The sequence below is a fragment of the Sphaerodactylus townsendi genome, linkage group LG11, assembly GCF_021028975.2.
Source record: "Sphaerodactylus townsendi isolate TG3544 linkage group LG11, MPM_Stown_v2.3, whole genome shotgun sequence".
NCBI classification, from domain to species: domain Eukaryota; kingdom Metazoa; phylum Chordata; class Lepidosauria; order Squamata; family Sphaerodactylidae; genus Sphaerodactylus; species Sphaerodactylus townsendi.
Window position 1 is genome coordinate 77,312,437 of NC_059435.1, and position 26,309 is coordinate 77,338,745.

Consider the following 26,309-nt stretch of genomic DNA (forward strand, 5'->3'; position numbering starts at 1 on the left):
AAGAGGGGGGAGCTGCCCCCAGCCCCCCAAGCGGGATTCTGGGAAAAGAGCTGGAAAGGGGTACTTGACGGGTCGCGGTAACTCACTTGGACTGAACCCAGGGCAGCTGGAACCGAACCCGGAGCCTCAGAGGTGTTTTTTTCCCAGTTCCAGGTCAAATGTCGGCGTGCATTTGCATGACAGAGCGCCTGCTGCTTACTCCCCCTTTGGACATCACCCACCCATCTTCTAGAGCAGAGGTGTGTTTAACCCAGCTTATACTCTAGTTAGCCATGGACTACATATTCCCCATCAGCTCTTCGCCAGGCATGGCCACTGGCCATGCTGGCAGGGGCACTGGATCTTCTCGGGAATTGTAGTCCATCAAACATCGTGAGCCATGGTAGCTGATGGCGAATTCAGGTCCATAACATCTGGCTGTGCTGGCAGGGGCTGATGGGAATTGTAGTCCATAACATCTGGTCGTGCTGGCAGGGGCTGATGGGAATTGTAGTCCATAACATCTGGCTGTGCTGCAGGGGCTGATGGGAACTGTAGTCCACAACATCTGGCCGTGCTGGCAGGGGCTGATGGGAACTGTAGTCCATAACATCTGGCCGTGCTGGCAGGGGCTGATGGGAATTGTAGTCCATAACATCTGGAGTGCCAAAGGTTCGCCACCACGGTTCGAGAGCAACGTGCCTGCCCAACAATCCCCTCTGGCTGTTCAGATCTAGACTGGGATTAACTGTTGCACCAGGACAGCATGATTGGAGACCAGCAGCACATTAGGGACCGAAAGGATTTGGGGGGTGGCCATGCTTGGACCAGAGACGCAGTACATGGCCAATGATGGTACCAGGGCAACTTCCCAGAAGGTGGGATCCAGCAGGTTCCCCTCACAGGTTCCCAGAGCGAGTAGGTTGGCCACACTGGTGTGTGCCGAGCATTGCCCGGGGGTTACCACTGAGGGATTTCGCCCGCGGATTTTGGCCTTAGCTATGCCCCTCCTCTCCTCCCCAGCAGTAGTGCGCCAGCAGAACTTTGAAGTCGCCTAGCAGGAGGTGCACCGCTGTGCGCGGGTGTTCGCACCTCGCATTCGCCGTTCCTAAGGGACTACAGCTGCTGCATCCATCCTGCCACAGCCCCCCGCCCAGAAATGCCCTGCCCTTGAATGCCCGCCACTGCCGTAATGCCCTCAGCCCATCCCCATTGGCGCTACGCCACTGTTTGAATCGCACCACTAGGGGAACCTGTTACTAAAATTTTTGGATCCCACCACTGAACCTCCCCCTATTGGTGGACGGGGGGCAGCAGGCGGCAGCAGCTGGCACCCCCACCTCTATCGGAGGCTGCGCCAAGGCAGGCGATTTTGTGCCCCTCATGTGATCAAATCAGTGGTGCCCGGGAACATGTGACCTCACAATTCTCTCTGGCAGGTACACCACTGGTTTTGACTCTTGAAAGCTCATCCATCCCCCACCCAAAAAAAAACAATTGTGGCTCTCTAAGGTGCTACTGAACTCCATTCTGTCTGTCCTGCTGCAGCCGACCTTTCACTGAACCCCTGATCTCCGTGTTGTGTCAGGATGGCTGCAGTATGAAGAAATCCGAGGAGCCGAGTGCAAATCGCCCCCTGTTCTTTCTCCTGCCTGTCGGATACTCACATAGTGCTCGCTTCTGTTTCATAAGAATCTTTGATGTCCACTTTTGTAGAAGAGTCATCTGCAAAGATGTCAGAGAGAAGAGAGTTTTCAGTGTAAGAACATAAGAACTAGCCTGCTGGATCAGACCAGAGTCCATCTAGTCCAGCACTCTGCTACTCGCAGTGGCCCACCAGGTGCCATTGGGAGCTCACATGCAGGATGTGAAAGCAATGGCCTTCTGCGGCTGCTGCTCCTAAGCACCTGGTCTGTTAAGGCCTTTGCAATCTGAGATCAAGGAGGATCAAGAGTGGTAGCCATAGATCGACTTCTCCTCCATAAATCTGTCCAAGCCCCTTTGAAAAGCTATCCAGGTGAGTGGCCATCACCCACCTCCCGTGGCAGCATATTCCAAACACCAATCACACGCTAGCGTGAAGAAGTGTTTCACTTTATTAGTCCCAATTCTCTTCCCCCCAAAGCATTTTGCAATGGATGCCCCCTGCCCTAGTGCATTGTGAGAAAGAGAAAATTTCTGTCAACATTTTCTACCCCATGCATAAGTGTATTGTCACAGGCCTGTGGGTGCTCTAATACTGTTGGCCCCTCAACACACCTGGGAGAGGGCCAGAAAGGTTACAAAGGGCAACTGGGGCAGAGTTATGGGTAGCTTCGGCGCCCCCATTTAGGGGGGAATAGCAGGAGAGCAGTGGGGCTGAACAGCTGGGACGGAAAACAGGCTGAGAAGGCAGGCACTAGAGTCTGCAGGAGCGATCCTTGGCACTCCAGCTAAAGTGGGACTGTTGCATCAGCCTCTCGCAAAAGCATGGCCACCGGCCATGCTGGCAGGGGCTGATGGGAATTGTAGTCCATAACATCTGGAGTGCCAAAGGTTTGCCACCACTGCTGGAATAGCAAGCCATATTGGCAATTCTTGTTCCTTTTACTCCCTAACGCTTTTGGATTTAAAGTAAGGCCCAACTGCGGTCCCTGACACTAGACGAGATGCTCCACATGAAGCTATTTTACTGCCTCCTTTTCACAGATGTGGAGTGTCTCCAGGGCAGAAAATGCTCAGGTCCCCAAATACCAAACCCTTTCCTGGACTTCATTCACTTCTGAATTTGAGACAGGCCTGTCTTGGCTGGGAAAGTGTTGTTTTGCTGGAACCTTCAGAAGTCAGCTAAGGGTCTCGACCCTGCATAATTGAGGGGCCCGCCTCTCCCCCCATATTGCCCTGGTAGGCCCTCCCTACCCTCTCGGGAGAAGGACCTACTGCGATCCTCAGGCCCAAAATGAATCAGGCTGGGCTCGACGTAGGAGGTAGGGCTTTTCAGCCCTGGCCCTCCCTGGTGGAACAGGCTCCCCTGGAGAGAGACCAGGGACCCTCATGGGATTCTGGCATAGAGCCCGCAGGGCCTGCAAGATTGACCTGTTCCTGGGCCAGGCGCTTGGCCAGCCTGTTGTAATACATCATCACTGTCATCCTACGGCCTCCCAAATTGGGCACAAAAGGGGAGGGGGGTAGCCAGGACGCCATCCACATTTTAAAATGGGTTCTGTTTCTTTTACCCCATGCCATTAATATTTAAATTATGTTTTAATGTATGTTTTAACCTTGTTGTAAACCGTCCTGAGCCCGCAGGGGGAGGGCTGTATATAAAATAAAATAAATAAATAAATCTGAGGGGAGAAAATAACTGGGTGGATTGCCACGGTACTGCCATAGAAAGCAGGAGGGAGATCCATGTCACGTGTATGGCAGTAATCGGGCTGGGGAAGATGGAGCGTGGATCAGAACTGAAAACCTGCAGCCTCTCCACCTGCCCTCCTCTTTCCACAGGTGCTCCAAGCAAGACTTACACTGGCCTGCAGTTCCACCTCACTCACGGCACTACCCAGCAGAACCCTGCAGCTGGCAGAGTCTAGCAGTCTGAGCCCGTACCGGCAGGGTGCCGTGGTGGGCTGCCCATCCACCCGCCCCCTCGCATGGGAACCTTCACAGCCCAGCCCCCAAAAGCTCCAGGGTAAGCCAGATTATTCCGCAAGAGAGAGACAGGCTAGCTATACTGAAAGGGGTGCAGAAGGACAAGGAGTTAAGAGATCTATTTTGGTAGCACTGGATCGCCTTGGTCTAAAGAAAACCTTGAGCTGACTTGAAAAAAAAAAAGAAAGAGCAGCCCTTCAGGGACACCCTTCAGAAGACACACAATCAGAGCAGTCCCTGTGCAAAAAAATTCGGCCAGTGTAGGGACAGATGCCGCGTTGGCGTAGAGGCCCCATCAAATATTGCTCTGTCTAGGAAGTCTATAGTGGACTCTGTGTAAACAATATGGAAGACTTGGCTGAGAAGGGAGCAGAGTTCCTCCGCCGTTACCTGGAGAAGGAAAGAAAAGGGGTCAAGAAGAAGAAGAAGAGTTTGGATTTATATCCCCCCTTTCTCTCCTGCAGGAGACTCAAAGGGGCTGACAAACTCCTTGCCCTTCCCCCCTCACAACAAACACCCTGTGAGGTGAACCAAAGGGTGGGGCTGAGAGAGCTCCAGAAGCTGTGACTAGGCCAAGGTCACCCAGCTGGCGTGTGTGGGAGTGCACAGGCTAATCTGAATTCCCCAGAGAAGCCTCCACAGCTCAGGCGGCAGAGCGGGGAATCAAACCCGGTTCCTCCAGATTAGATACACAAGCTCTTAACCTCCTACGCCACTGTCGCCTCTGCCTTAAGAAGCAACCTGAGAACTTCTGCAAGAAACAGCGACATTTCAACAGGGCCAGGAAGTTATCTATACGTCTTCCACCATTCCAGATGTGAAGAAGAGAAACTTGGATTTATACCCTGCTTTCCTCAACCATAAGGAGTCTCAAAGCGGCTTGCAAACTCCTTCCTTTCCTCTCCCCGCAACAGACACCTTGTGAGGTAGGTGGGGCTGAGAGAGTTCCCAAGGTGACTAGCCCAAGGTCATCCAGCAGGAATGCAGGAGTGTAGAAACACATGTGGTTCACCAGATAAGCCTCTGCCACCCAGTTCTCCAGATTAGAATCCACCTGCTCTTGACCACTCCACCACACTGGCTACACCTTGCATTCCCTCACAGTCCACTTGGAATGCTTCACTACCACGGTGCATCCACAGTGGCGAGAGAAGCAAGTCAAGAGCATAGGAAGCATTTCTTTTGCTAACCTGGAACATGCTTTGGAAGGATTCCCCTAATGAGGGAAACCCTTTTTGAGGGGAGGGAAACTTTGCATAAGCAGCACGGAGGGAAAGCGAGCTAGGGTGATAGAGTAGTGATGAGCAGGGCCTTGCATCTCCAGATCAGGTTATGGACTACACTTTATTTCCTGCTATACAGCATGACCAATTGGCCATGCTGGCAGGGGCTGATGGGAATTGTAGTCCATAACATCTGGAGTGCAAAAGGTTCGCCACCACAGGCACAGAGGGTTGAGCATCTTACTTTGTTCTCTGTGGCCAGAACCACAAGGCTGCAAGCTTCGACCGGGACCACTCCGCTCTCCGAGAGTGATCCTGAAGTGAGAACCTTCGAGCTTTCGGCACAAAGACTCTGGCTGGGGGAAATTCCGGGGTCCTGAGCTGAGAAAAACCAGAAACGGTTAGTGAAATTACTAAGCGAGTCGGCATCGTTCCCTGCCTCTTCCCCTACCCTCCAGTTACCTTCCAGGATCACATGGAAGTGTATTGGCACAGAGTACCAACCCAGAGGGGAGACAGAAGAACCTGGAGGCTGCTCTTCTCCACAGTGCTGAGGCCAAGGGGCGCATCGAGACTCCCAATGGGGGCAGATTCCCCAAGCCAGTCCCGGCCTACCTGTTTTCAGCACCACCAAATGGGAGGAATCGTCCCGGATGTAGGAGACCGACGCGACGTCATGGATGGGGACCCTGAGAATGATATCTTCGCCATCTCGCCACACCAGCTTGATGTTGTAGGCCGACAAACTGATCACGGCATCGTGCTCTGGGGTCAGCTGACCTGGAAGCTGATGGGTTCTCTAGGGGGAAGGGGGGAGAAACCAACCACGAAAGCTGCTGGGCGGGTTCGTTTTCTCAGAAAGGCGGGAACCGAAAATGGGGTGGAAGATTTTAAAGGGGGGGGGGGTACCATTCCCTTTAAATGACCTAAAGCAGTGGTGGCGAACCTATGGCACTCCAGATGTTTGTGCTGGCAGGGGATGATGGGAATTGTAGTTCATTAACATCTGAAGTGCCATAGGTTTGCAACCATGGACCTAAAGCAATCACTTACACTTTTTCTAAGGTCACACAGAAAATTAGGTCAGAAAAGCTCTCCCCACAATGAACTTAAGACATGTTCTGGGGTATAAAGCAAACATACACAACAAGAAGACTCAAAGGGGCTTACAATCTCCTTTCCCTTCCGCATTCACAACAAACACCCTGTGAGGTGGGTGGGGTTGAGAGAGCTCCAAAGAACTGTGACTAGCCCAAGGTCACCCAGCTGGCCTGTGTTGGAGTGCACAAGCTAATCTAGTTCCCCAAATAAGCCTCCACAGCTCAAGTGGCAGAGCGGGGAATCAAACCAGGTTCTCCAGATTAGAGCGCACCTGCTCTTAACCACTACACGACGCTGGCCCTTCCTCCCTGCCCCTTGATGACACCAGATTCCAGGAGATGCCAGGGGCAACAGTCAGGACTTGCTGAGGCTAGAAGTCCCCCTCATGGAAAGACGAAGCTTCCAAAGGCCGGCCAAGGAGAACCGCCAGGGGAGGTCTGTGAGCAAACTTCCTTCCTCTGGATGTGAAAATTAGGTCACTCTGATATTTTTATTGGTACAGAATTGAGCCCCCAAGTTTAGTCTTGAACTCCAGTGAACTGGTACTCACCTTTGCATTGTCTATTAAATGAAGTATTTCGGTGCGGCTGGAAGGATTCAGGTACCCTGGGACAGACGTTAATTGTCCTAAATACTGGAAAGAAAAGTGTGTCTGAGCGAGAGAGACTTGCGCTTCCCTTAGTCCCAGGTCCTGTACACAGAGGCGTATCAAGGGGAAATGGCACCTGGGGACAACACCTGCCCCGGCTGACCCCCACCCCCTTCCCATGCTTGGGGGTGGGGGGCAGCTCGCCCCCCCACCAGCCTCCCTGCAGGCCACCTCCTGCCCTCCCTAGACCATCTCTTCCCTATTTGCCTCTCCATTTTATTCTCACAACAAGCCTGTAAAGTAGGTCAGGGTGAGTGAGTGAGTGAGGGGCCCACCAGGTCACCCAGCGAGTGTCTATGGCACAGTGAGGGTTCGAACCAGGGATTCCCAGATCCTACTTTGACACTTTCCCCACTACACCGTACTGGCTCTGCTCTCTGGTTAGAGAGCTGGACAGGCTAGGGTTCAAATCTTCACTTGGCACAAAGCTTGCTGGACAACCTGGTCCAGTCACATGAACTCTCTTTCTCTCTCACAGCTTAACCCACCTCACAGGGTTGTTGTGAGGATTCGATGGAAGAAGGAAGAACCAGTGGCTGAGCCACTCAGTGAGTTCCTGGAAGGAGGACGGGAGGAAAATGTGGCAGGCAGGTATCTGCCCCTCTCCACCACACCACAAGTGTCAAGATTTTTAATGGAGAATATTTAGTGCTTTCATATACATTGGGGAATATAGTGTTTCCAGTTAGGTTGGGGAATACATGCTCCAGATAGGCTGTGTAATTTAGGCTTCTCAGTTAGTTGGGGAACATTTAGTGTTTCCCAGATAGGCTTTAAAATATTGAAGTGCTGCTCACAGGAGCCTGTTGTTTCCAGTTGGGTTAAGGAAAATGTTTCCAGATGACTGGGGAGTGCTCCCAGTTAGGTTGGGGGAATATTTAGTGTTTTGAATGGAAACAGGGAATGTTAAGATGCTTTAGTTAGTTTAGGGGCTGTTATTGTTCCAAGTATTGAGGCTGGGGAACATTTAGTGCTTTCAGTTAGGTTGGGGAATATTTAGTGCTTTCACATACGCTGGGGAATGTTTCCAGTTAGGTTGGGGAATATTTAGTGTTTCTAGATAGGTTGGAGAATATTTAATGCTTTCAGAGAGGATGGAAATATTTAGTGCTTTCAAACACTCTGCACCTCAGCACTGCCAAGGAACTCTCCAGGCTGCCCCTCCTCAACAGATAGGGGTGCAGAACCCAGCAAAGAGTAGTGGTTCCAGCACAGGACTAGGATCTGGGAGATCCAGGTTCGAATTCCTACTCTGCCATGAAAGCTCAGCCAGACATTTCTCCCAGGGTTGTTGCTGCGAGGATAAAATGGAGGAGAGGGGAATGAATGATGTAAGACACATTGGGTCCCCACTGGGGAGAAAACTGGGGTAAACATGAAGTAAATAACTGAAACAGCTACCCAGAGGCCGGTGTGTCTTCAGGCCAGAAACTGGGAAGCAATGACTGTGTGTCAAACCGCCCAAGAACAGGAAGCCGCTACCTTCACTTCCTTTTCGATGTAGTCGTTTAAGAGGATGTCAGGCTCCACTCGGTCAGGCAAGGAGAGCGACACGGAATGCAGGGGCCGCCTCTCCGTCACCTTCTCCTGCGCCTTCTTATCCCTGCCCTTTTCGCCTTTCAGGAAGACGCGCTTGAACGGGGACACTATCCCAGGCTGCAAGAAGAGAGGGGAGGAAACGTCTCAGGATTACATTGGCGGCGCTACCATTATATGCCCACAGAGCCCCGAAGTGCTAGACGGGAATCAATTCCAGAGGTATTCCTGGAACGGAACGTCCCGTGCCTTCTTCCACGGAGCTGAACAGCCCTGATACTGATGGCAGCTGCTTGACCCCTCTTTGGAAAGCCTCCTGCCCCTGTAACAGCCTTCAAAGCAGAAGTGTCCAGCCAGTGGTGGGATCCAAAAATTTTAGTAACAGGTTCCCTCACCAGCCCCCCCTCAGCAAAGGGGGCAGAGGCATACCTAGGCAAACCTGAGCCCTGGGCAAAACCTGAGTTGCATGCCCCCCCCCCTCCATGGGCAGCCACCCCACCATGACCCCAACATTTTTTTTTTGCACCAGGTCATTTTCTACAAAAGTCATCATCCACGTATAGAACAATGCCCTTTTAACTCACAAAATCGGAACTTACAGCACTGAAGTTGAAACACACAGGTTCTTTGAGAGAGACGGGTGAGATAAAAGGCACGAAAGGCTGAGAATCCATGAATTGCAGAACCTGAAAGGGATTAACCCAGTTCAGGGAGTTACATTATTAGTCACAATTGCTATATGGAACCTTCACGTTCAAAGGCAGGATGCCTCTCGGGGAGGCGGGGGCGTGGAGACGGAAAAGCGGACCCCATTAGTAACCCCCTCTCGGCACACACAAATAATTAGTAACCCACTCTCGGGAACTGGTGAGAACCTGCTGGATCCCACCTCTGTGTCCAACTCTGGCACCCCAGATGTTCATAAACTATGATCCCCATCAGCCCTGCCAGCATGGCCAATTGGACACGCCTGCTTTAAACGCACAGCTGGTTCTTCTCTACGCAGAGCAGCCCACGAGTGAGAAGGAACACAAGAGGGTGGCTACTCAGTCTCCTGACACCCCAGAAACCGGCTGGGCCGAGGCAGCTTGCTCACTGCCTCCAGTGAGCTCTGCTATGGGGCCAAAAAGCCTGCTCCTGGATCTCCCGCAGCATCAGTGAAGGCACGCGAGGGAACGTGGGTCCAGCGCTGCAAATCGCAGTCTGTTTCAGCCGCAACCCAGCAGTACTGCGCTGCCGCTTTGCAGCAACCTGGGTTTGCCTGCACAGGTATGTCAGCCCTGACCTAAGAACAATTAACTCCGTGCAAATACAGAAATACAGACTGCAATGGCCACCCTCTTATTTCTTTGCAAATAAAATAACTATATGTGCAAAATACTGTTTGTTCATTCCTTTCTTTCCATATGCATGTATCGCTGCCACCAGGAATTTAATTCCAAACCCCTTCTCCTAAAACAGTGTGTTTACAGCAGTTTTACGTGGCCCCGAACAAGCGACTGGTGTAGGATTCCAGGCTAAATGGAACAAATTAGCATTTTATTTATACATTTTCTGCAGCTCAAAGGTTACAATAAATAGTTTACAATGAATAAAACAATCTGAGGCAGTAATTTCTGCCTGAGGTGACTTTCACTTCACATCAATCTACTCGCTCCTGTCTTCATATCTCTGAGCCCATATAAGGATTTGGCTCCATTTCCAGCCTCCCAATGTCTTCCAATGTCAGTGGCGTAGGAGGTTAAGAGCTCGTGTATCTAATCTGGAGGAACCGGGTTTGATTCCCAGCTCTGCCGCCTGAGCTGTGGAGGCTGATCTGGGGAATTCAGATTAGCCTGGGCACTCCCACACACGCCAGCTGGGGGACCTTGGGCTAGTCACAGCTTCTCGGAGCTCTCCCAGGCCCACCCACCTCACAGGGTATTTGTTGTGAGGGGGGAAGGGCAAGGAGATTGTCAGCCCCTTTGAGTCTCTTGCAGGAGAGAAAGGGGGGATATAAATCCAAACTCCTCCTTCTTCTTCTTCTTTGGGCAATTCAGTACACAACACAAGGCTGTTAACGTCATACTGTTGAGTTTAGTTCAATCCTTTCTCACTCTCAGTTGAGCGCAGACTGACTCTCTCTCTCTCTTTGCACAAAACCCCACACAATCTTTCCCCAGTGTCAACCCATCACCCCACACTCTCATGACACAGACAAATGTGTCGGCGCCAGGGCAGCGTTGTGGTTTGGAGCATCAGTCTAGGAGCTGGGGTGAATTCCCCGCTCTGCTATGACATCTGTTCTCAGAAGTCATCGCCTGGCTGCTGGTGTGAAGGGCCATCAAGCTGAAGTAACCCATCATGGGGCTTCAAGGCAAGAGGCAGCAGAGGTGATTGGCCATTGCCCGCCCCTGCACAACAACCCTTGACTTCCTTGGAGGTCTCCCACCCAAGGGATGACTCTGCTTGGCTTCTGAGTGCCGGCTGGACTGGACTACCCAGGCCCATACAAGTCACAGGGTTAGAATCATAGAACCACAGAGTTCGACGAGACCCCAAAAGCCATCAAGTCCAACCCCCTGCCATGCAGGAACACACCATCAAAGCACTCCTGACAGGTGTCCATCCAGCCTCTCTTTGAAAAACTCCAAAGGAGGAGACTCCACTGCCCTCCGAGGCAGTGAATTCCACAGTCGATCAGCCCTGACAGTCAGGAAGTTTTTCCTGAAGTTTATGTGGACGCTCTTTCCCTTCCCCTGGAACCCGTCACTCCTGGTCCTGGTCTGTGGAGCAGCAGAAAACAAGCTTGCTTCCTCACCAACATGACATCCCTTCAGATATCTAAACATGGCTATCACGTCACATCTTAACCGTCTCTTCACCAAACATCCCCAGCTCCCTAAGTCTCTCCTCGTAGGTTATTAAGAAGGTACAATGAGAAAAGAAGGGATTCCACCTAAACACTGGGAAGACCTTTCTGAAGGTCAGGGCTGTTCAACAGTGGAATGAGCTGCCTCAAAGGGCGGGGGGAGTCTCCTTCTTTGGAGGTTTGCAAACAGAGCCTGGATGGTCATCTGTCAGGAGTGCTTTGATTGTGTGTTCTTGCATGGCAGGGGGTTGGACTGGATGCACATAGGGGCAAAAAATCCAAACTGAATGCACATAGGGGCAAAAAATCCAAACTTCACATACACGCTACAGGGGTCAGTGCTATCAGTCACAGACCAGGAAAGGGATTTGGGCGTCTTAGTTGATAGTTCCATGGGAATGTCAACTCAATGCATGGCAGCTGTGAAAAAGGCAAACTCTATGCTGGGGATCATTAGGAAAGGAGTTGAGAATAAAACTGCAAGGATTGTCATGCCCTTATATATAAGGCAAATTGATGCTGACCGCGCAGGAGTCATGTGTTCAGGTTCTGGTTAAGCCACATCTCTCCAAAAAAAGGATATCGAAGAGATAGAAAAAGAGAGTGCAAAAGAAGAGGGCAATGAGGGATGATTAGCGAAGAGATTAGAGCACCTTCCTTACATGAGGAGAGAGCCTGCGATGTGGGACTCTTTAGTTTGGAGAGGAAGGCGATCTGAGGGGGGATATGATAGGTGGGAAGTCCCTATAAAATTATGCGTATGGAGGAATTGAGAACATGTTGACTTGAGAGAGAAATTTTTCTCTCTTTCCCACAATACTTACTAGAACCAGGGGCATTCATTTGTGAAAATGCTGGGGGGGAAGAATTAGGACTAATAAAAGGAAACACTTCTTCCCGCACCCAATGTGATTGAGATTGGTGTTTTGGAATATGCTGCACCACAGAGGGAGGGGGGTGATGGCCACTCCACCTGGATAGCAGCTTTAAAAGGGCTTGGACAGATTGATGGAGAGAATGCGATCCGCTGGCTACCAATCATTGATCCCTCGCGATCTCAGATTGCAAATGCCTCAGCAAGACCAAGGTGCTCAGGAGCAGCTTGGCAGCAGCAAGGCCATTGCTTTCACCTCCTGCACGTGAGAGCTCCCCAATAGCACTTTCTGGTGGGCCACTTGCAGTAGCACAGAGGCTGGACTAGATGGACTCTGATTACAGTCAGCTTGAGCTAGTTCTTGTATGTTCTTACTTGGTAGCCCTTGTGTGGTCTCTTCCAACTCTATGATTTGATGTAAGTGCTCTGAGCTCCCTGGTGGAATAGCTGGGCACCTGGTGGAGCACAGAAGACAGCCAGCACAGACCCAAAGTACCCCGACGGCAAAGAGCAAAAGGCAGCCTTGGAAACCGGGTGGCACAACTGGGCCATTGCTGGTCAGGATGAGGCTCCCCTATGAGCCAAACCCTTGAGTTCACAAGCTCCAGAAAGACAGCAGAACTTCCATCAATCAGCCCACTGGTGAGCAGGGCTGTCCCAGCGCCTTCCGATGCTGGCATAGGAACACACCTCTGGAAAACCCTGGGGGGTGCGTCCGCAGCGTTTGGCAGGTCAAGGAAGGTTCTTGTGCCAAATTTCAAGTTGAGCGGAGATCAAAAGCAGAAAGAAGGAGAATGGTTTTGATGTGGTTGTGGAAGAGGAGATTCAGAAGACGGAAAGCGCAGCAGAGACAAGAGAAAGAGGGAGAGAGGAAGTATGTTCAGAGGCGGCCGCGACTCTTTGAGGAAGCCAGGCGGGCCCGCTCTGCTCAGCTGACGGGCAGCCCAGCCATTCTCAAGGCCTACCTCGTTCTCCATGGAAGATCCAGGTGAAGCAGAGCAGAAGCACGCAACAGGGGCTGCTGCCCGGATCCTTCTTGGCCTGCCTCAGAGGTCCCTGCTGTGCTCTGCCAGGCGCCCAGCTGACACGTCCAAAGGGAGAGGCGTGCGTCAGCTTGCACTCTTAAGCAAGCACGCAAACAGGACACGGGCAGACCACAGCTTCCTTCTGCTCAGCCAACGCATGAGCAGAACCCAGCCAGAGAGACACCCAGCTGGGACAGCTGCAAAGGCCAGAAGTCCCCGGGGAGGCGCGCAACAGGAGACGGGCTCCTCTTCAGTCATGCAAGAGCGCTTCTGCCGGCATTGGCGCGGGCTGAACAGAGGTGCGTCGATTCTTCCCACTGACGGAAAGCATTGCTGTGGCCCGGGGGATCCGACCCGGGAAGCTGGCGGACAGAACTTGCAAACAGCTGTGCTCTGTGAAAACGCCACGGTCACAGAGAGTAGGTCGAAGTTTCACCCTGTGCACAGAATGGCGATGCGTTACGGGAGTTTCAGCATTCCTGTTTGCAGGAGGAGGATCGGGGTTTGGTAAAGGAATGGTGGGGATTGGGTCCTTGGTAGTAGGAAGCTCTGAGAAACCTCTGGTGGCTCTGGGAGGAGGAGGAGGCGGAGCCTCTGGTAGAAGGGGAACAGGAACACTCTAACTTTGGAGAAGCTTGACTTAGCCCCTCCCTCACCCACGGTGCTCCCCACTTGCTTAAAGAGGGTGAAATCTTTGGCACAGCAAAGGTGGGGGGAGGTAGAGGTGGAGGCCATTCTCACCCTCGTCAACCACACGGTCTCCCAAGGCAGATTTTTTCCTGTTGGGAAAAGTGTCCAGGGAAAAGAAAGACAGGAGACTAGAACCAGGGGGGCATTCATTGAAAATGCTGGGGGAAGAATTAGGACTAATAAAGGGAAACACTACTTCACACTTAGCGTGTGATTGGTGTTTGGAATATGCTATACAGGAGGGGTGATGGCCCTGCTGCAGCCTGGATAGCTTTTAAAAGGGAGCTTGGACAAGATTTATGGAGGGAGAAGTGAATCTATGGTTACCAATCTTGATCCTCCTTGATCTGAGATTGCAAATGCCTTAGCAGACCAAGTGCTCAGGAGCAGCAGCAGCAGGCCATTGCTTTCACCTCCTGCACGTGAGCTCCCAATGGCACCTGGTGGGCCACTGCGAGTAGCAGAGAGCTGGACTAGATGGACTCTGGTCTGATCCAGCAGGCTAGTTCTTATGTTCTTATGTTCTTAACTTCTGGCCAGGCCGGAGAGCCACTGGATCCCAGGACGATCGCATCTTCTCCGGAAGAGGGGAGGACTGCATGCGGCAACTGGCTGATGGTGGAAAGTTCTGTCAACTCATGGCTGACGTGTTGTGACCCGTAAGGTTTTCAAAACAAAGGGTGGGCAGAGGTGGTTTGCCCCTGCCTTGCGACCAGTGGTGGGATTCAAATAATTTAACAACCGGTTGTTTACAAGCACCATTTTAAGAACCGGTTCTGCCGAAGTGGTGCGAACCGGCTGGATCCCACCACTGCCTGCGCCCCTGCCCTTCCCTGGTGGTCCCCCATCCAAGTATGAACCAGAGCTGCTGAGATCTGACGCGATCGAGCCAATCTGGGCCAGCCGATTCGAGGCAAGAGACAAACAGAGGCAGCCTGCCGTCGCCTGCTTCAGCTCAGCGGCCCTGGATCTCCCTGGTGGTCTCCCATTCAAAGCCTAACCTAGGCCGACCTTGCTTAGCTTCCAAGATCCAAGATGAGGTCAGGCTGGGCTGGGCCCCCCCAGGCAAGGGCAGCAGCTGGTTCCACAAATGCAAACAGCGTGCAAAACCACCGCCCCGCTGTCTAAGCTAGTCTTGAGGAAGCCAAATCTTGTCTGTGCACATTAAGAGAATCCCCACGCGCGTGGCAACCTGCGAATTCATGCAGCCCTCCAGTCTCAGCGCCCAGTCTCAGATAAAAACCATCGCCAGGACGGGATCTGCCGTAGGCTCTCCAAGAAAGAGGGATCCACTCATTCCCTAGGAGCAGCAGTGGCGTAGTGGCTAAGAGCAGTGGCCAAGAGCAGGTGCACTCTGATCTGGAGGAACCGGGTTTGATTCCCAGCTCTGCCGCTTGAGGTTGTGGAGGCTTATCTGGGGAATTCAGTTTAGCCTGGGCACTCCCACACACGCCAGCTGGGTGACCTTGGGCTGGTCACAGCTTCTCGGAGCTCTCTCAGCCCCACCCACCTCACAGGGTGTTTGTTGTGAGGGGGGAAGGGCAAGGAGATTGTCAGCCCCTTTGAGTCTCCTACAGGAGAGAAAGGGGGGATATAAATCCAAACTCTTCTTCTTTCAGTACAGGTGGCCACAAATTTGCAGTCTCACGTTTACATCAGCTGTGCTGACTTCAGTGCTGGCATTCAAGGAAAAAAGGGAAAGGAATTTTCCCCGAATGCTATTTTTAGCACCGCCTCTTCATTGCTTGCTCCCTTCAGAGAAGAGCTCCAGCAAGCCGGACTTAGTCCTTCAAGAACACGCTTTTTATTCTGATTTATTATACCTACTGGAGGGCAACTGAACCGTTCCTTGCATTGGGGGGGAGGGGGGCAGGGAATGGCGCCCAGGGCAACACAGGGCAAAGGAGCAGTTTGGCAGGGCTGGGTCAAGAGGCACAGCCACTCAAGTTTCCAATGGCCAATCAGAAGCCTTGATGGGCAAAAGCCCCACCCGGCTCCACCCCCTTTCTAAGACACGGAAGGTGTCAGTGGATGCTGCGGTTTCCAGGGGCGCCTTGTGGGAGACCACTGCCTTAAGCAACGAACAGAGGATAGTGGGTACCCGGAATTGCTAAACTGGTTTTAAAGCCCCATCCTGCGCCATGCAGAAAATATCTTGCACCAAGCTTAGCTATTAGCCAGCCACTGAGGGATTTTTGCATCACCTTCATGCATTACCACTGCCCTGCTCCACTCCCAAGAAACACAATGCCTGCAAACAAGGAGAGCAACTGATATTGGTTTTTTCAACTTCTCCCTCTTCTTTGCAGCCCCCCATTTGAGGCTCCAGTGTTATGACTCAAGGAGCAGCAGTGGCGTAGGAGGTTAAGAGCTCGTGTATCTAATCTGGACGGACCGGGTTTGATTCCCAGCTCTGCCGCCTGAGCTGTGGAGGCTTATCTGGGGGATTCAGATTAGCCTGGGCACTCCCACACACGCCAGCTGGGTGACCTTGGGCTAGTCACAGCTTTCCGGAGCTCTCCCAGCCCCACCCACCTCACAGGGTGCTTGTTGTGAGGGGGGAAGGGCAAGGAGATTGTAAGCCCCTTTGAGTCTCCTGCAGGAGAGAAAGGGGGGATATAAATCCAAACTCCTCCTCTTCCTCTTCCTTCTCTTCTTCCTCTTCCTCTTCTTCCTCTTCCTCTTCTTCTTCTTCCGTAGAAAGACAGGGCAGAGCAGGCGATCCAGCCAGTTCCCGTCAGCCCCTTCGAGGTTTCACTGCAAAAGTTCAGCTTGTTCCGCCACCCGCGCTGGGTGCAGAAAGCTGAGAAGCCGGCAGGCAGGCAGGCAGGGCCAAGGGAGCCCCTCCAAGGCTGCTTTCGTCGCCAGCCAGCTGTGTCCGCACAGTCTCCCAGCACCGTGCTAAAGACAACCCCTTCCCTTCCCCCCAAGCAGACGGAAGGCCAACTTCCAGCACACCTGGCCGATCTGTGCTGAGCGTCACTGGAGTAGCTTCTACGATGCCCCAAATGCACCTGGGTTGTGCCGACTCACCTTCTGCTACAGACTAAGCACAAATATTCACCTCTCCAAGATCCAGCTACACATTTTAACAGGTGGCTCTGACTGCAGAACTCCTTCAAACTCTTTGTGACGTGTCACAGCAGGAGGGCGGGGTCCAGCCAATAAGTCCTTGTACATCTGGACGGCCTTCATTTTCCAAACACAAAACAGCTCTGGCATCTGGAAGATCCTGGGTTTCAGACTAAAAATGGGCCCCTTCCGCACACGCAAAATAATGCGTTTTCAAACCACTTTCACAACGGTTTGCAAGTGGATTTTGCTATTCCGCACAGCTTTAAAGAGCACTGAAAGCAGTTTGAAAGTGCATTATTCTGCATGTGCGGAAGGAGCCATGGATTATCTTTTTGGGGAGAGGGTGTGGGCTTAGAGGTAGAGCATCTGATCGCCATGCAGAAGAGCCCATGTTCAATCCCCGGCATCTCCACTTGAAAAGATCAGGCAGGAGGTGATGGGAATGAGACCTGGAGAGCCACTGACCATCGGAGTATCACAGAATCATAGAGTTGGAAGAGACCCCAAGGAAGGGCCATCCAGCCCAACCCCCTGCCATGCAGGAAGACACAACCAAAGCACCCCCGACAGATGGCCATCCAGCCTCTCTTTAAAGACCTCCAGAGGAGGAGACTCCACCACCCTCCTAGGTAGTGCATTCCACTGTCAAACAGCCCTGATGGTCAGGAAGTTCTTCCTGATGTTTATGTGGAATCTCTTTTCCTTCACCTTGAGCTCATTACTCAGTGTTCTAGTCTCTGGAGCAGCAGAAAACAAGCTTGCTCCCTCACCAACATGACATCCCTTCAGATATCGAAACATGGCTATCATGTCACCTCTTAACCTTCTCTTCTCCACACTAAACATCCCCAGCTCCCCAAGTCTCTCCTTGTAGGGCATGGATTCCAGACCTTTGACCATTTTGGTCACCCTCCTCTAGACTCGTTCCAGCTTGTCAATTCCTGAATTGCAGTGCCTAGAACTGCACACAATATTCCAGATAATACAGATGTGGGTGACCAACAGCCTGTCTGCATACAAGGCAGGTTTGGGTGCTCAAGGGCTACTTTTCTGCTTGCAACAAAGGCAGCAAAGGAGACATCAGGCATGCCGAGGTTCATTCCCAGTTTCGAGATCCCGTGCCCGATGCCCTCATGGTCCACACTCGGTGTCATTGGTTCAATTTCTTACGACAGTTCCGGCCACATCATTCACACACGCCTTGTTTAATTCATCCGGCTTTCACCCTCGTTTGTTTGCCCCAATGCCTCTGGCTACGCCTCGGTCAGCAATACGGGAAATGCGACAATAACAAGCAGCAAGTTTTTGTGATACAAAAAAAAGCAACCACACAGCTGGAGGGTGAACACAGTAAAAGGCACAAGGGCTTCGCATGCATGACTGGAACACTGCTCTCCAGTCCGCTTGTGGGAAAGAGGTCGCCCGTCGTTTCCAGGAGCGGTCACGCCCCATTGGAGCTCCAGATTAAGCAACCAGTTAAAGGGTTTATTTTTAGCCCCAGTGGCACATGTGAATTTCGAAGGACACAATGAGGCAACTCCCAGAGCTACTCCACAACGAGCCCAGCCCGCTAAAGGCCTCTGAAACCACACATTCCCTTCTCTGGTTTTATCCAACCCAGACAAGACTCCTCCCAAACGGAGCCTCTCGGACTCACACTCCACGCCTTCTAAAGCAGCATGGCATCTTCACCAGTTCCTCCACACCAGATGCTCAGACAAATATAGTGCCACAGATTAGGAAAACTACAGTGTTTCCCGGAAATAAGACAGTGTCTTATATTAATTTTTGCTCCCAAAGATGCGCTATGTCTTATTTTCAGGGGATGTCTTGTTTTGCTGTGTTCTGTTCATTGGGCATGCTTCCAAACAAAAACTTTGCTATGTCTTACTTTCGGGGGATGCTTTATATTTCGCGCTTCAGCAAAACCTCTACTACATCTTATTTTTAGGGGATGTCTTATATTCGGGGAAACAGGGTAGGAGGATGCCAGTGTGGTTAATGAACAAAGCCCAGGAAGCCATCAAAAGCTTGCCTTCTCCCCTGCCAAGGCAAAACAAACTCTAGCCAAAATTAAGGCAAAACAACTGGGATCCCAGGGCAATGATCGCCCCCCCCCAGAATCCCCACGGAAAGTCAGCTCCAGAAAGTAACTTGTTTGTAAGCCACACCGAGTCCCTGAGATATGGCGGGATAGAAGTGCAAGAAACAAATGAAATAAATACATAAACGTGGGGGTTAAAAATGTTCTTGCGCAGCCAGCCACACAAGGAAAGTGCAAACAAGCGTGGTCATTCCTTCCCCCAAAAGTGCAGCATTATTCTGAACACCCAAGGAGCTCCCGTGGGATGAGCGGGGATTCAAACCTGGTTCTCCCAGATCCTCATCTGATACTAGCCCCTATGCCACACTGCCCGTCCACACTGTCCTGGAAGAGGCCACCCCCTTTCCCACCCTACACGTATCCTGGGAAGGTTCCATTCGCTGAATCAGTCCCTTTGCTCGGATTCCCTAAGGCAGGAGTGTCCAACTGCCGGCAGGGGCTGATGGGAACTGTAGTCCATGAACATCTGAAGCACCAGAGTTGGACACCCCTGCCCTAAGGGATCCCTCTCACACTGCCCACTGGAGATCTGGAGTCTGACTCCAAGGGCTTTTGTACACAAGCCTTATGATCTACCACTGATTTCCTCCCAATGAGCACTGAAGCGGCTTCCACCATTCTCCTCTCCTCCACTGTTATCCTCACAACAACCCTATGAGGTAGGTTAGGCTGAAAGAGTGTGACTCGTTCCCAAGGTCACCCTCAAGCTTACATGACACAAGTGAGGAATATGATCCTAGGTACCCCTCTCTGTTGGAATAATACTGGAAGAGGGGCACATAGCCAAATATCTTGAATTATTAACTGAACCCCAAAAGAGATGGATTATCACAAGGGCCAGATCCAATACCTTCCCATCGGCCATTACAAAGGGTCGTTACTTATCCATTCCTCTCCAGGATCCGGACATCCACATTTCACTGTAAAATCAGTGAAGACTCTTGCTTTCTGCATTATTCTTGACTGTCGAGATAGCGGGCATTAGAATTCTCTGAAAGGCTGGCCCTAGAACAAATCGAAAGTATTTCTGACTTCATTCTGTTGTGGAGCAGATGTGGGTAACTCTTAAGGGAAAAAGTAGCAAGAAATTTCTTTTACAAATTGAGCAGGAACTTTCTAAGTATTATACTGCTATATACAGTGCTTCCTGTCTCTTTTGAATGTACTCTCGCCGATTTTAATTTTTTCAAAATGTCACAGCCGCTCTAGAACCTATTTTTAAAGGCCAAATAAAGGTGGTGGTGGTTGTTGTTGTTGTTGATCCTAGGTGTCCCAGACACTAGTCCAACATGCTTAACCACTAGACCACACGGGCATTCTTCACTTTAAGCCTGTCAGTCTGCAGTGGCGGAATTAGTGTAATAAACGCGATGTCAGAAGAGGCACCGATTGTGGTCTTTTGAGGATGGGAAGAAAGCAAGAGGGCTGAGAGTCCCGGGTTCCACAAACCACGGTCCTGCTACGCTTCTTACAGCTACCCAGAGATTTTGATTTCTACATACGGTCATCCTGGCACAACTATTTAGAAAGTGGCACATGGAGGGTCTAGCCTGGCAGAGAAAACAGATGTTACTGAATCAAGGAATTTTTAAGAAGCAGACAAAGAACACCTTAAATGTAACTGCAGGAAAACCTCGGTCAAACACTCGCTTAGAGTGCAGAAGGTCCCAGGCCCCGCACACGCATGCAACCCCCCCCGGATCCAGCCAATGACAACGCAGTCAGTGATATGAAAGATCTCAGCACAGACCCTGCAGCACTTCTGGCCAGCCAGAGCAGCCTCTACGGCAGTGGTGGCGAACCTTTGGCACTCCAGATGTTATGGACTTCAATTCCCATCAGCCCCTTCCAGCATGGCCAATTGGCCATGCTGGAAGAGCTGACTCAAAGTATATCCGCATCTGGAGTCCTCAAATTATCCCCTGAGCTCCGATAGGCCTAGGATCGAAGTCAGTACTAGCACTTGCGTTTACCGCATTCACTGAATCGCCAGGAGTTGGAAAGGGCCCCAGGGCCATCAGAGTCCCAACCCTCTGCAGTAGGAAATGCCAGAACCAACCGTCAAGCACTTTCCTGACACAGATGGGTCATCAAGCCGCTGTTTTGTAAACCTCAAGAAGAGCTCCACCACACTCTGAGTGGTGAATTCCAACAGCCTGAGTCAAGGCCCTGACAGTCCAGGAAGTTTCCTGAAGATGTCTTTTGGGGCGCATCCTGGTCACAAAAAGAGAACGTTCGTTATCAATTTATATTTAAAATGAAACTTTCCTCCGCGCCAGAAGTGAATCTGGGCTGCATAACAAGGTTCTTTGCTGTCCTCTTGAGAAGTTGCAGCTGTTTCGTTCGGCGAAGAGGCATCACTAAAAATAGCTGCTTTCCCACAGCTGCATCCCCAGCTGGAGCGGGCGGGGAGGGAACGGCCAGTTCAAAGAGGATGAGCTCATAGGGAGGGTCTCACCAGAAATGGTATCCAGGAACCAATATATACAGAGAGAGCTTCGGTTCCGATCTTCTCCCGGCCAATGGGTTCCATTAACCCAGCGACACAGAAGCCAGAACATAAGAACAAGCCTGCTGGATCAGACCAGAGTTGATCTAGTCCAGCACTCTGCTACTTGCAGTGAAGCCACACCGGAAGGTGCCTTTGGAGCTCACATGCAGGAGGTGAAAGCAATGGCCTTCTGCTGCTGCTGCTCCCTGAGCACCTGATCTGCTGGTATTTTACAATCTGAGATCAGGAGGGATCCAGGATTGGTAGCCAGCTAGAAGTCAGACTTCTGCCTCCATAAAATCTTGTCAAGCCTTTTTACATGCATCAGAGTGAGTGGCCATCACCCCTCCTGGCTGTGCAGCATTTTTCCAAACACCAATCCCCACTGCGTTAGCGTGAAGAAGTGTTTTCCGCTTTTAGTAGTCCTCATTCCCCATGGCATTTTCAATGGATGCCCCTGGTTCTAATTATTGTGAGAGAAGAGAGAAAGAATTTCTCTCTGTCAACATTTTCTACCCCATGGCATAATTTTATAGACTTCAATCATATCCCCCTCGGGCGTCTCCTCTCCAAACCTAAAAAAAAAAGAGTCCCCAAGCGTACAGCCTCTCCTCATAGGAAGATTAACCAGAGTCCCTCAATCATCCTCGTTGCCCTTCTCTGTACTTTTTCTATCTCTTCGATATCACTTTTTTGAAGATGGCGACCAGGAGATGGCCGTTGGGAACTGAACCACAGGACTCCAAGATGCGAGTCGCTTGCGGCTTTATAGAAGAGCATCTCAGGTCAATGCTACCATTCCTGAGATGCAAAGGACACTCGGGGCAGGTTTCATCAGATTGGAGGTTCCGCTTTGCCAACATGAGATTAATACACCAGCAACTCCAGCAGATAAATGGGACAGAATAGACGAAGCGTCTCTTTAGACTCACTGGCGCCGTTCCCAAGGGGAGAGAGATCACAAACGGATCAGGGAGAAAGTGCAGACCGGGACTGAACCGGGACCGACTGTGCGCAAAGCAATGGGGCTGACCCCCGACGACCCCCTGGCAAATGGCAGCAAACTACCTCTTCTAGGAAGGGAGCCTTTAAGCAGCTCAAATGGCGAGGTCCTTCGAAGGAAATCATCCCACTAGCTGGCCTCTGCACGGTTTGTTCTCTTCTCTCGCCCCCTCGCGAGCCGTATTTAGAGCAGGGACTAATTTCTGTTCTAGGCTGAAACCCAACTAAAATTAGTTGCCCTTTTTTAATTAGAACACTGCTTTGGGGAAAAGTCAGAGCCGCACTTGTGAGCATGTAGGCTGGGACAGAGAATGACCGGCCTCCCTGGCATTTCGCTTGCGCGTCAGGCCTGTCGTCTAAACCAGGGATAGGGAACCTGCGGCTCTCCAGATGTTCAGGAACTACAATTCCCATCAGCCCCTGCCAGCATGGCCAATTGGCCATGCTGACAGAGGCTGATGAATGCTAATTGAGCTGCAGACCCTGGTCTAAACAAATTCCTTTGAACGTTACCAAATCCTTAACGTGAAAGCCCTGGGAAAACTAAACACACACCCCTTATTCATTCCTTTGTAAGCTAATTCAAGTGTATGAACATAACAAGCACACATTTCCCCCTCTCCCGTCACAGACTGGTCCCTCTTATGAGGTTCCGGCCAGGGGGAAAATACATTTTATTTTGCAGGAAGAACTTTCTCATCTACTTCGAGGGTACTTGACCGAACACGCAAGGCAAACGAAACTCATTCATCCGTGAAGCCCATAATTAACTACAATGGCATGACAGGAAGCTCACAGGAAGGGTGGAAAGCCAGAAGGGTGGTCAGCTTCATCCAACAGTGAGGAAAACAATGACAGTTTTTAGGAGCCGGCGTTTACAAAACACCAGTCCTCACCTTTCAAATCCTGCGTGCCGGGGGCCCAAAAACGTCCTCGCCCAGACACCCCAAAAGCGGCCACAATTCTTCCTCCAAAGCACATTCGCTAGGCCTGTGGTGGCGAACCTATGGCGATCCAGATGTTCATGGACTACAATTCCCATCAGCTCCTGCCAGCATGGCCAATTGGCTGATGGGAATTGTAGTCCATGAACATCTGCAGAGCCACAGGTTGCAGACCCCTGACCTAGATGGGCAGTAGCTCCCCAAACATCTCAGGCGGATGGCTTTCATATCATTCAAACAGAAGATGTCGCCAGGAAATGAAACCTGGTGGGAACGTCTCTGTATTAAATGGAGCCACAGCCCCTCCCTGGCTGAATATCTGCTGATTCCCATGGGGTTTTAATTGGTTATTTTTATATTTCTACATCTGCAGCCCCAGTGGCCACTGAGCCAAAAACAGTTGTGCCAGGTACAATTTATTAAAAAGAAACAAGCAGCAGGAGAGAAAGGGTCTTTCAGAGCCTGGAAAAGAACGAGGGAAGCTGGTTTGGGTGCCCATGAGAGAGAAAAACAGGGTGTAAATGAAGTTGGCAGGAGAATAAGTATGATGTGAGGAGACCCCGACGGCCCCAATGAGACTTGCCAGGAGGGAACAGAGACCGACCCAAACACAGATCGCTGCATTTGCTTCCCAGGGAATGGCTGGAGGGCAGGAAAGGAAGCTCTTTAGATTCGAAGCCGAACAGGGCTTGAGGGTTAGAGGGGCAAACTGCACAAGAGCGTCATAATTATGCGCCCCTGACAAATTGGTCCCTGCACTATGTTGGGAGGAGAGATGTTATAATTCTGTAGGCTTGCGGTTGTCGTTATCAAAGTCACCATCAGTGGTTTTTACATTTGGTGTTATTTTAATATTGAATTTTGTATTAAATTATTGGTAATATATTCCATGTATTGTCAAAGGCTTTCACAGCCTGAATCGCTAGGGTGTTGTGCAGTGATGGCGAACCTATGGCACAGGTGCCAGAGGTGGCACTCGGAGCCCTCTCTGTGGGCACGTACACACAGAGTTCATAATGTGGAAGGCGGAAAATCACACACCCCCACACACTCAGACACATCTAAGCTGGCCTGGGCCACTGAGCACGACATGCACGCACCGCGGTGAGCAGGGAGGACTCCGCTGGCGGGCCTGGTGCCTGTGCTCCAGGTGGCTGCTGCCCGGGGGGGGGGGGGGGCGCAGAGGAGGCAGAGATGCTAGAGAGGCACAGAGCGGTGCATGCAGAACTTACTGGAGGCTAGAGCAGGCTGGCCCCTGCTTGAGTAGGTGGGGTGGAGGAAGAGCGAGCCAACCGTTTTTTTCTAAACTAAAACCTCACCATTCAGGTTAAATTGCTGGGTGGGCCCTTTGCGATAAATAAGTGGGGTTTGGGTTGCAATTTGGGCACTCGGTCTTAAAAGGGTTCGCCATCACTGGTGTTGTGGGTTTTCCGGGTTGTATGGTCGTGTTCCAGTAGCATTTTCTCCTGACATTTTGCCTGCATCTGAGGCTAGCATCTTCAGAAGATGCTGAAGATGTGGCTTCTGTGGATCCACTGAAGATGCCAGCCACTGATGCAGGTGAAACGTCAGGAAAAATACTACTGGAACACGACCATACAACCCAGAAAACCCACAACACCCTAATATATTCCATGTTTTAATCTGCATGTAATCTGAGCTTGACTTCGGTTTGGAAGAGCAGGGTATAAAAAATAAATAAACTTATAAATAAATTTAATCAAAATCAAGACAAAACAAATAAAACACGCAGAAGGAAATCCAGAACATTCAATTAAAAATAACGTTTCCAACAACTGCAAACTTCATTCAGAATTGCGGTCGCGTTGCACGGAGCCCCGTTCTTCCAAAGGGGGGGTTTCCCTCCCCCTCCCCGCCCCGCCCAAACTCCAGCCAAGTTCTCAATGAGGAGCCCCTCCCCCGCCAACACGGCCACACCCAGGCGGCCCCGCCCCCAGCAGGCCCCGCCCCCGCCTCACAACTCGCCTTTTTGCCCCGCTTGCCTTCCTCCTCCATGTCTCAGGCGGGGCCCGGAGCCATTTCCCCGCCCGGGTCCCCCCCGCTCCGCCTTCAATCCGCCGCCATCGCCGCGCCCGGAAGAGCCGGAGCCTTAACGAGGGGAAGAGGCGCCGCCGCCGCGGCAACAACTTTTCAATCCTGCCGCCATCTTGGGCGTCGGCATTCCCGGCATGCCCCGCGCGCCCCTCGCCTCATGCAGGCCTCGCCAAGGCGGCCACCCGTTGAGGCCGGGAGGACTGACGTCAGTCCTCCGAAAGAGAACGAGCGAGAGGGAGGAGAAAGAAGCGCCCGGGGAGCGGACGGTGGAGCGCATGCGCAGGGCCGGAGAGCTAGCCCAAAGGTATAGAAAGCGCAGTGTCGTGCGCCGCCGCCCCTTCCAGGTCTCAGTAGACGACAGGTGCGTGTCAAGGGACTGAATGTCTGCAAAAGAACAGACACATTCGGATCCAGCAGCACCTTATTTATGGATGCAGGTGGTTTATAGTCTGCCTGCCTCACTCGGACGCCGAGCAGAGAGCGCAGAGAGAGTCACTGCAATCGACAGATGGGGCACTCGGTGAAGACCAACAAGCTTTTTTAAGGATAGCAGCTTCTGCAAGTTAACGGATGCAGGTAGCAATGGAGATCCCCCAGTCAGAGAGGGGGCTCAGGATGCAAAGGATGCCCGGTGTAGTGGTTAAGAGCAGGTGCACTCTAATCTGGAGAACCGAGTTTGATTCCCCGGTTCAAATAATGAGCACAATGATAAGGGGCCATACAGTTTATATGAAAGTAGACTTGGGAGTAAACTGCATGAGAACGGAACCAAAGATCTGCTAATATCATATCCCCCAGTCTCTGCTCTAGTGATTGAAGAGCTCAGTCACCTCCCCCCCTCCCCAAGGGGCAGAAAGACCCACTGAGATGTCTTTTTGCGCAGCTATTTTCATCCATCTGCGAGAGTCATCATTTGGGGCTAAGAATCCTAATAAGCCTGAACCTTATGCTATGTTCTGGACCTTGAGCCCGATGCTTAGGGCTGCGACTGAGGCACGCCTTAATTTCAGTAGAAGAACCGTATAAGAAATGGAGAGATGCAAACTTCCAGAACTGACCTTAAAAATCTGACCTGGAGTC

The 26,309-nt window shown here is 51.5% G+C and overlaps 1 protein-coding gene across 2 annotated transcripts; it reads right to left on the reverse strand.

Moving 5' to 3' along the window:
• On the reverse strand, positions 1–25,381 carry CCM2 (CCM2 scaffold protein). 2 transcript variants are annotated; one of them, XM_048510810.1, is made up of 8 exons: positions 25,161–25,381; positions 8,065–8,238; positions 6,484–6,567; positions 5,448–5,631; positions 5,077–5,208; positions 3,866–3,999; positions 1,647–1,706; positions 1–50 (listed from the first exon to the last, which is right to left on the reverse strand). In XM_048510810.1, exons 1-6 carry the CDS (start codon positions 25,188–25,190, stop codon positions 3,905–3,907), a joined length of 699 nt encoding a protein of 232 aa, XP_048366767.1. In that variant the 5' UTR covers positions 25,191–25,381; the 3' UTR covers positions 1–50; positions 1,647–1,706; positions 3,866–3,904. The 2 variants fall into 2 exon arrangements, with proteins under 2 accessions (XP_048366767.1, XP_048366766.1); XM_048510809.1 differs by having other exon boundaries at positions 5,077–5,213; positions 25,161–25,380.
• Positions 25,382–26,309: the final 928 nt, after the last annotated feature.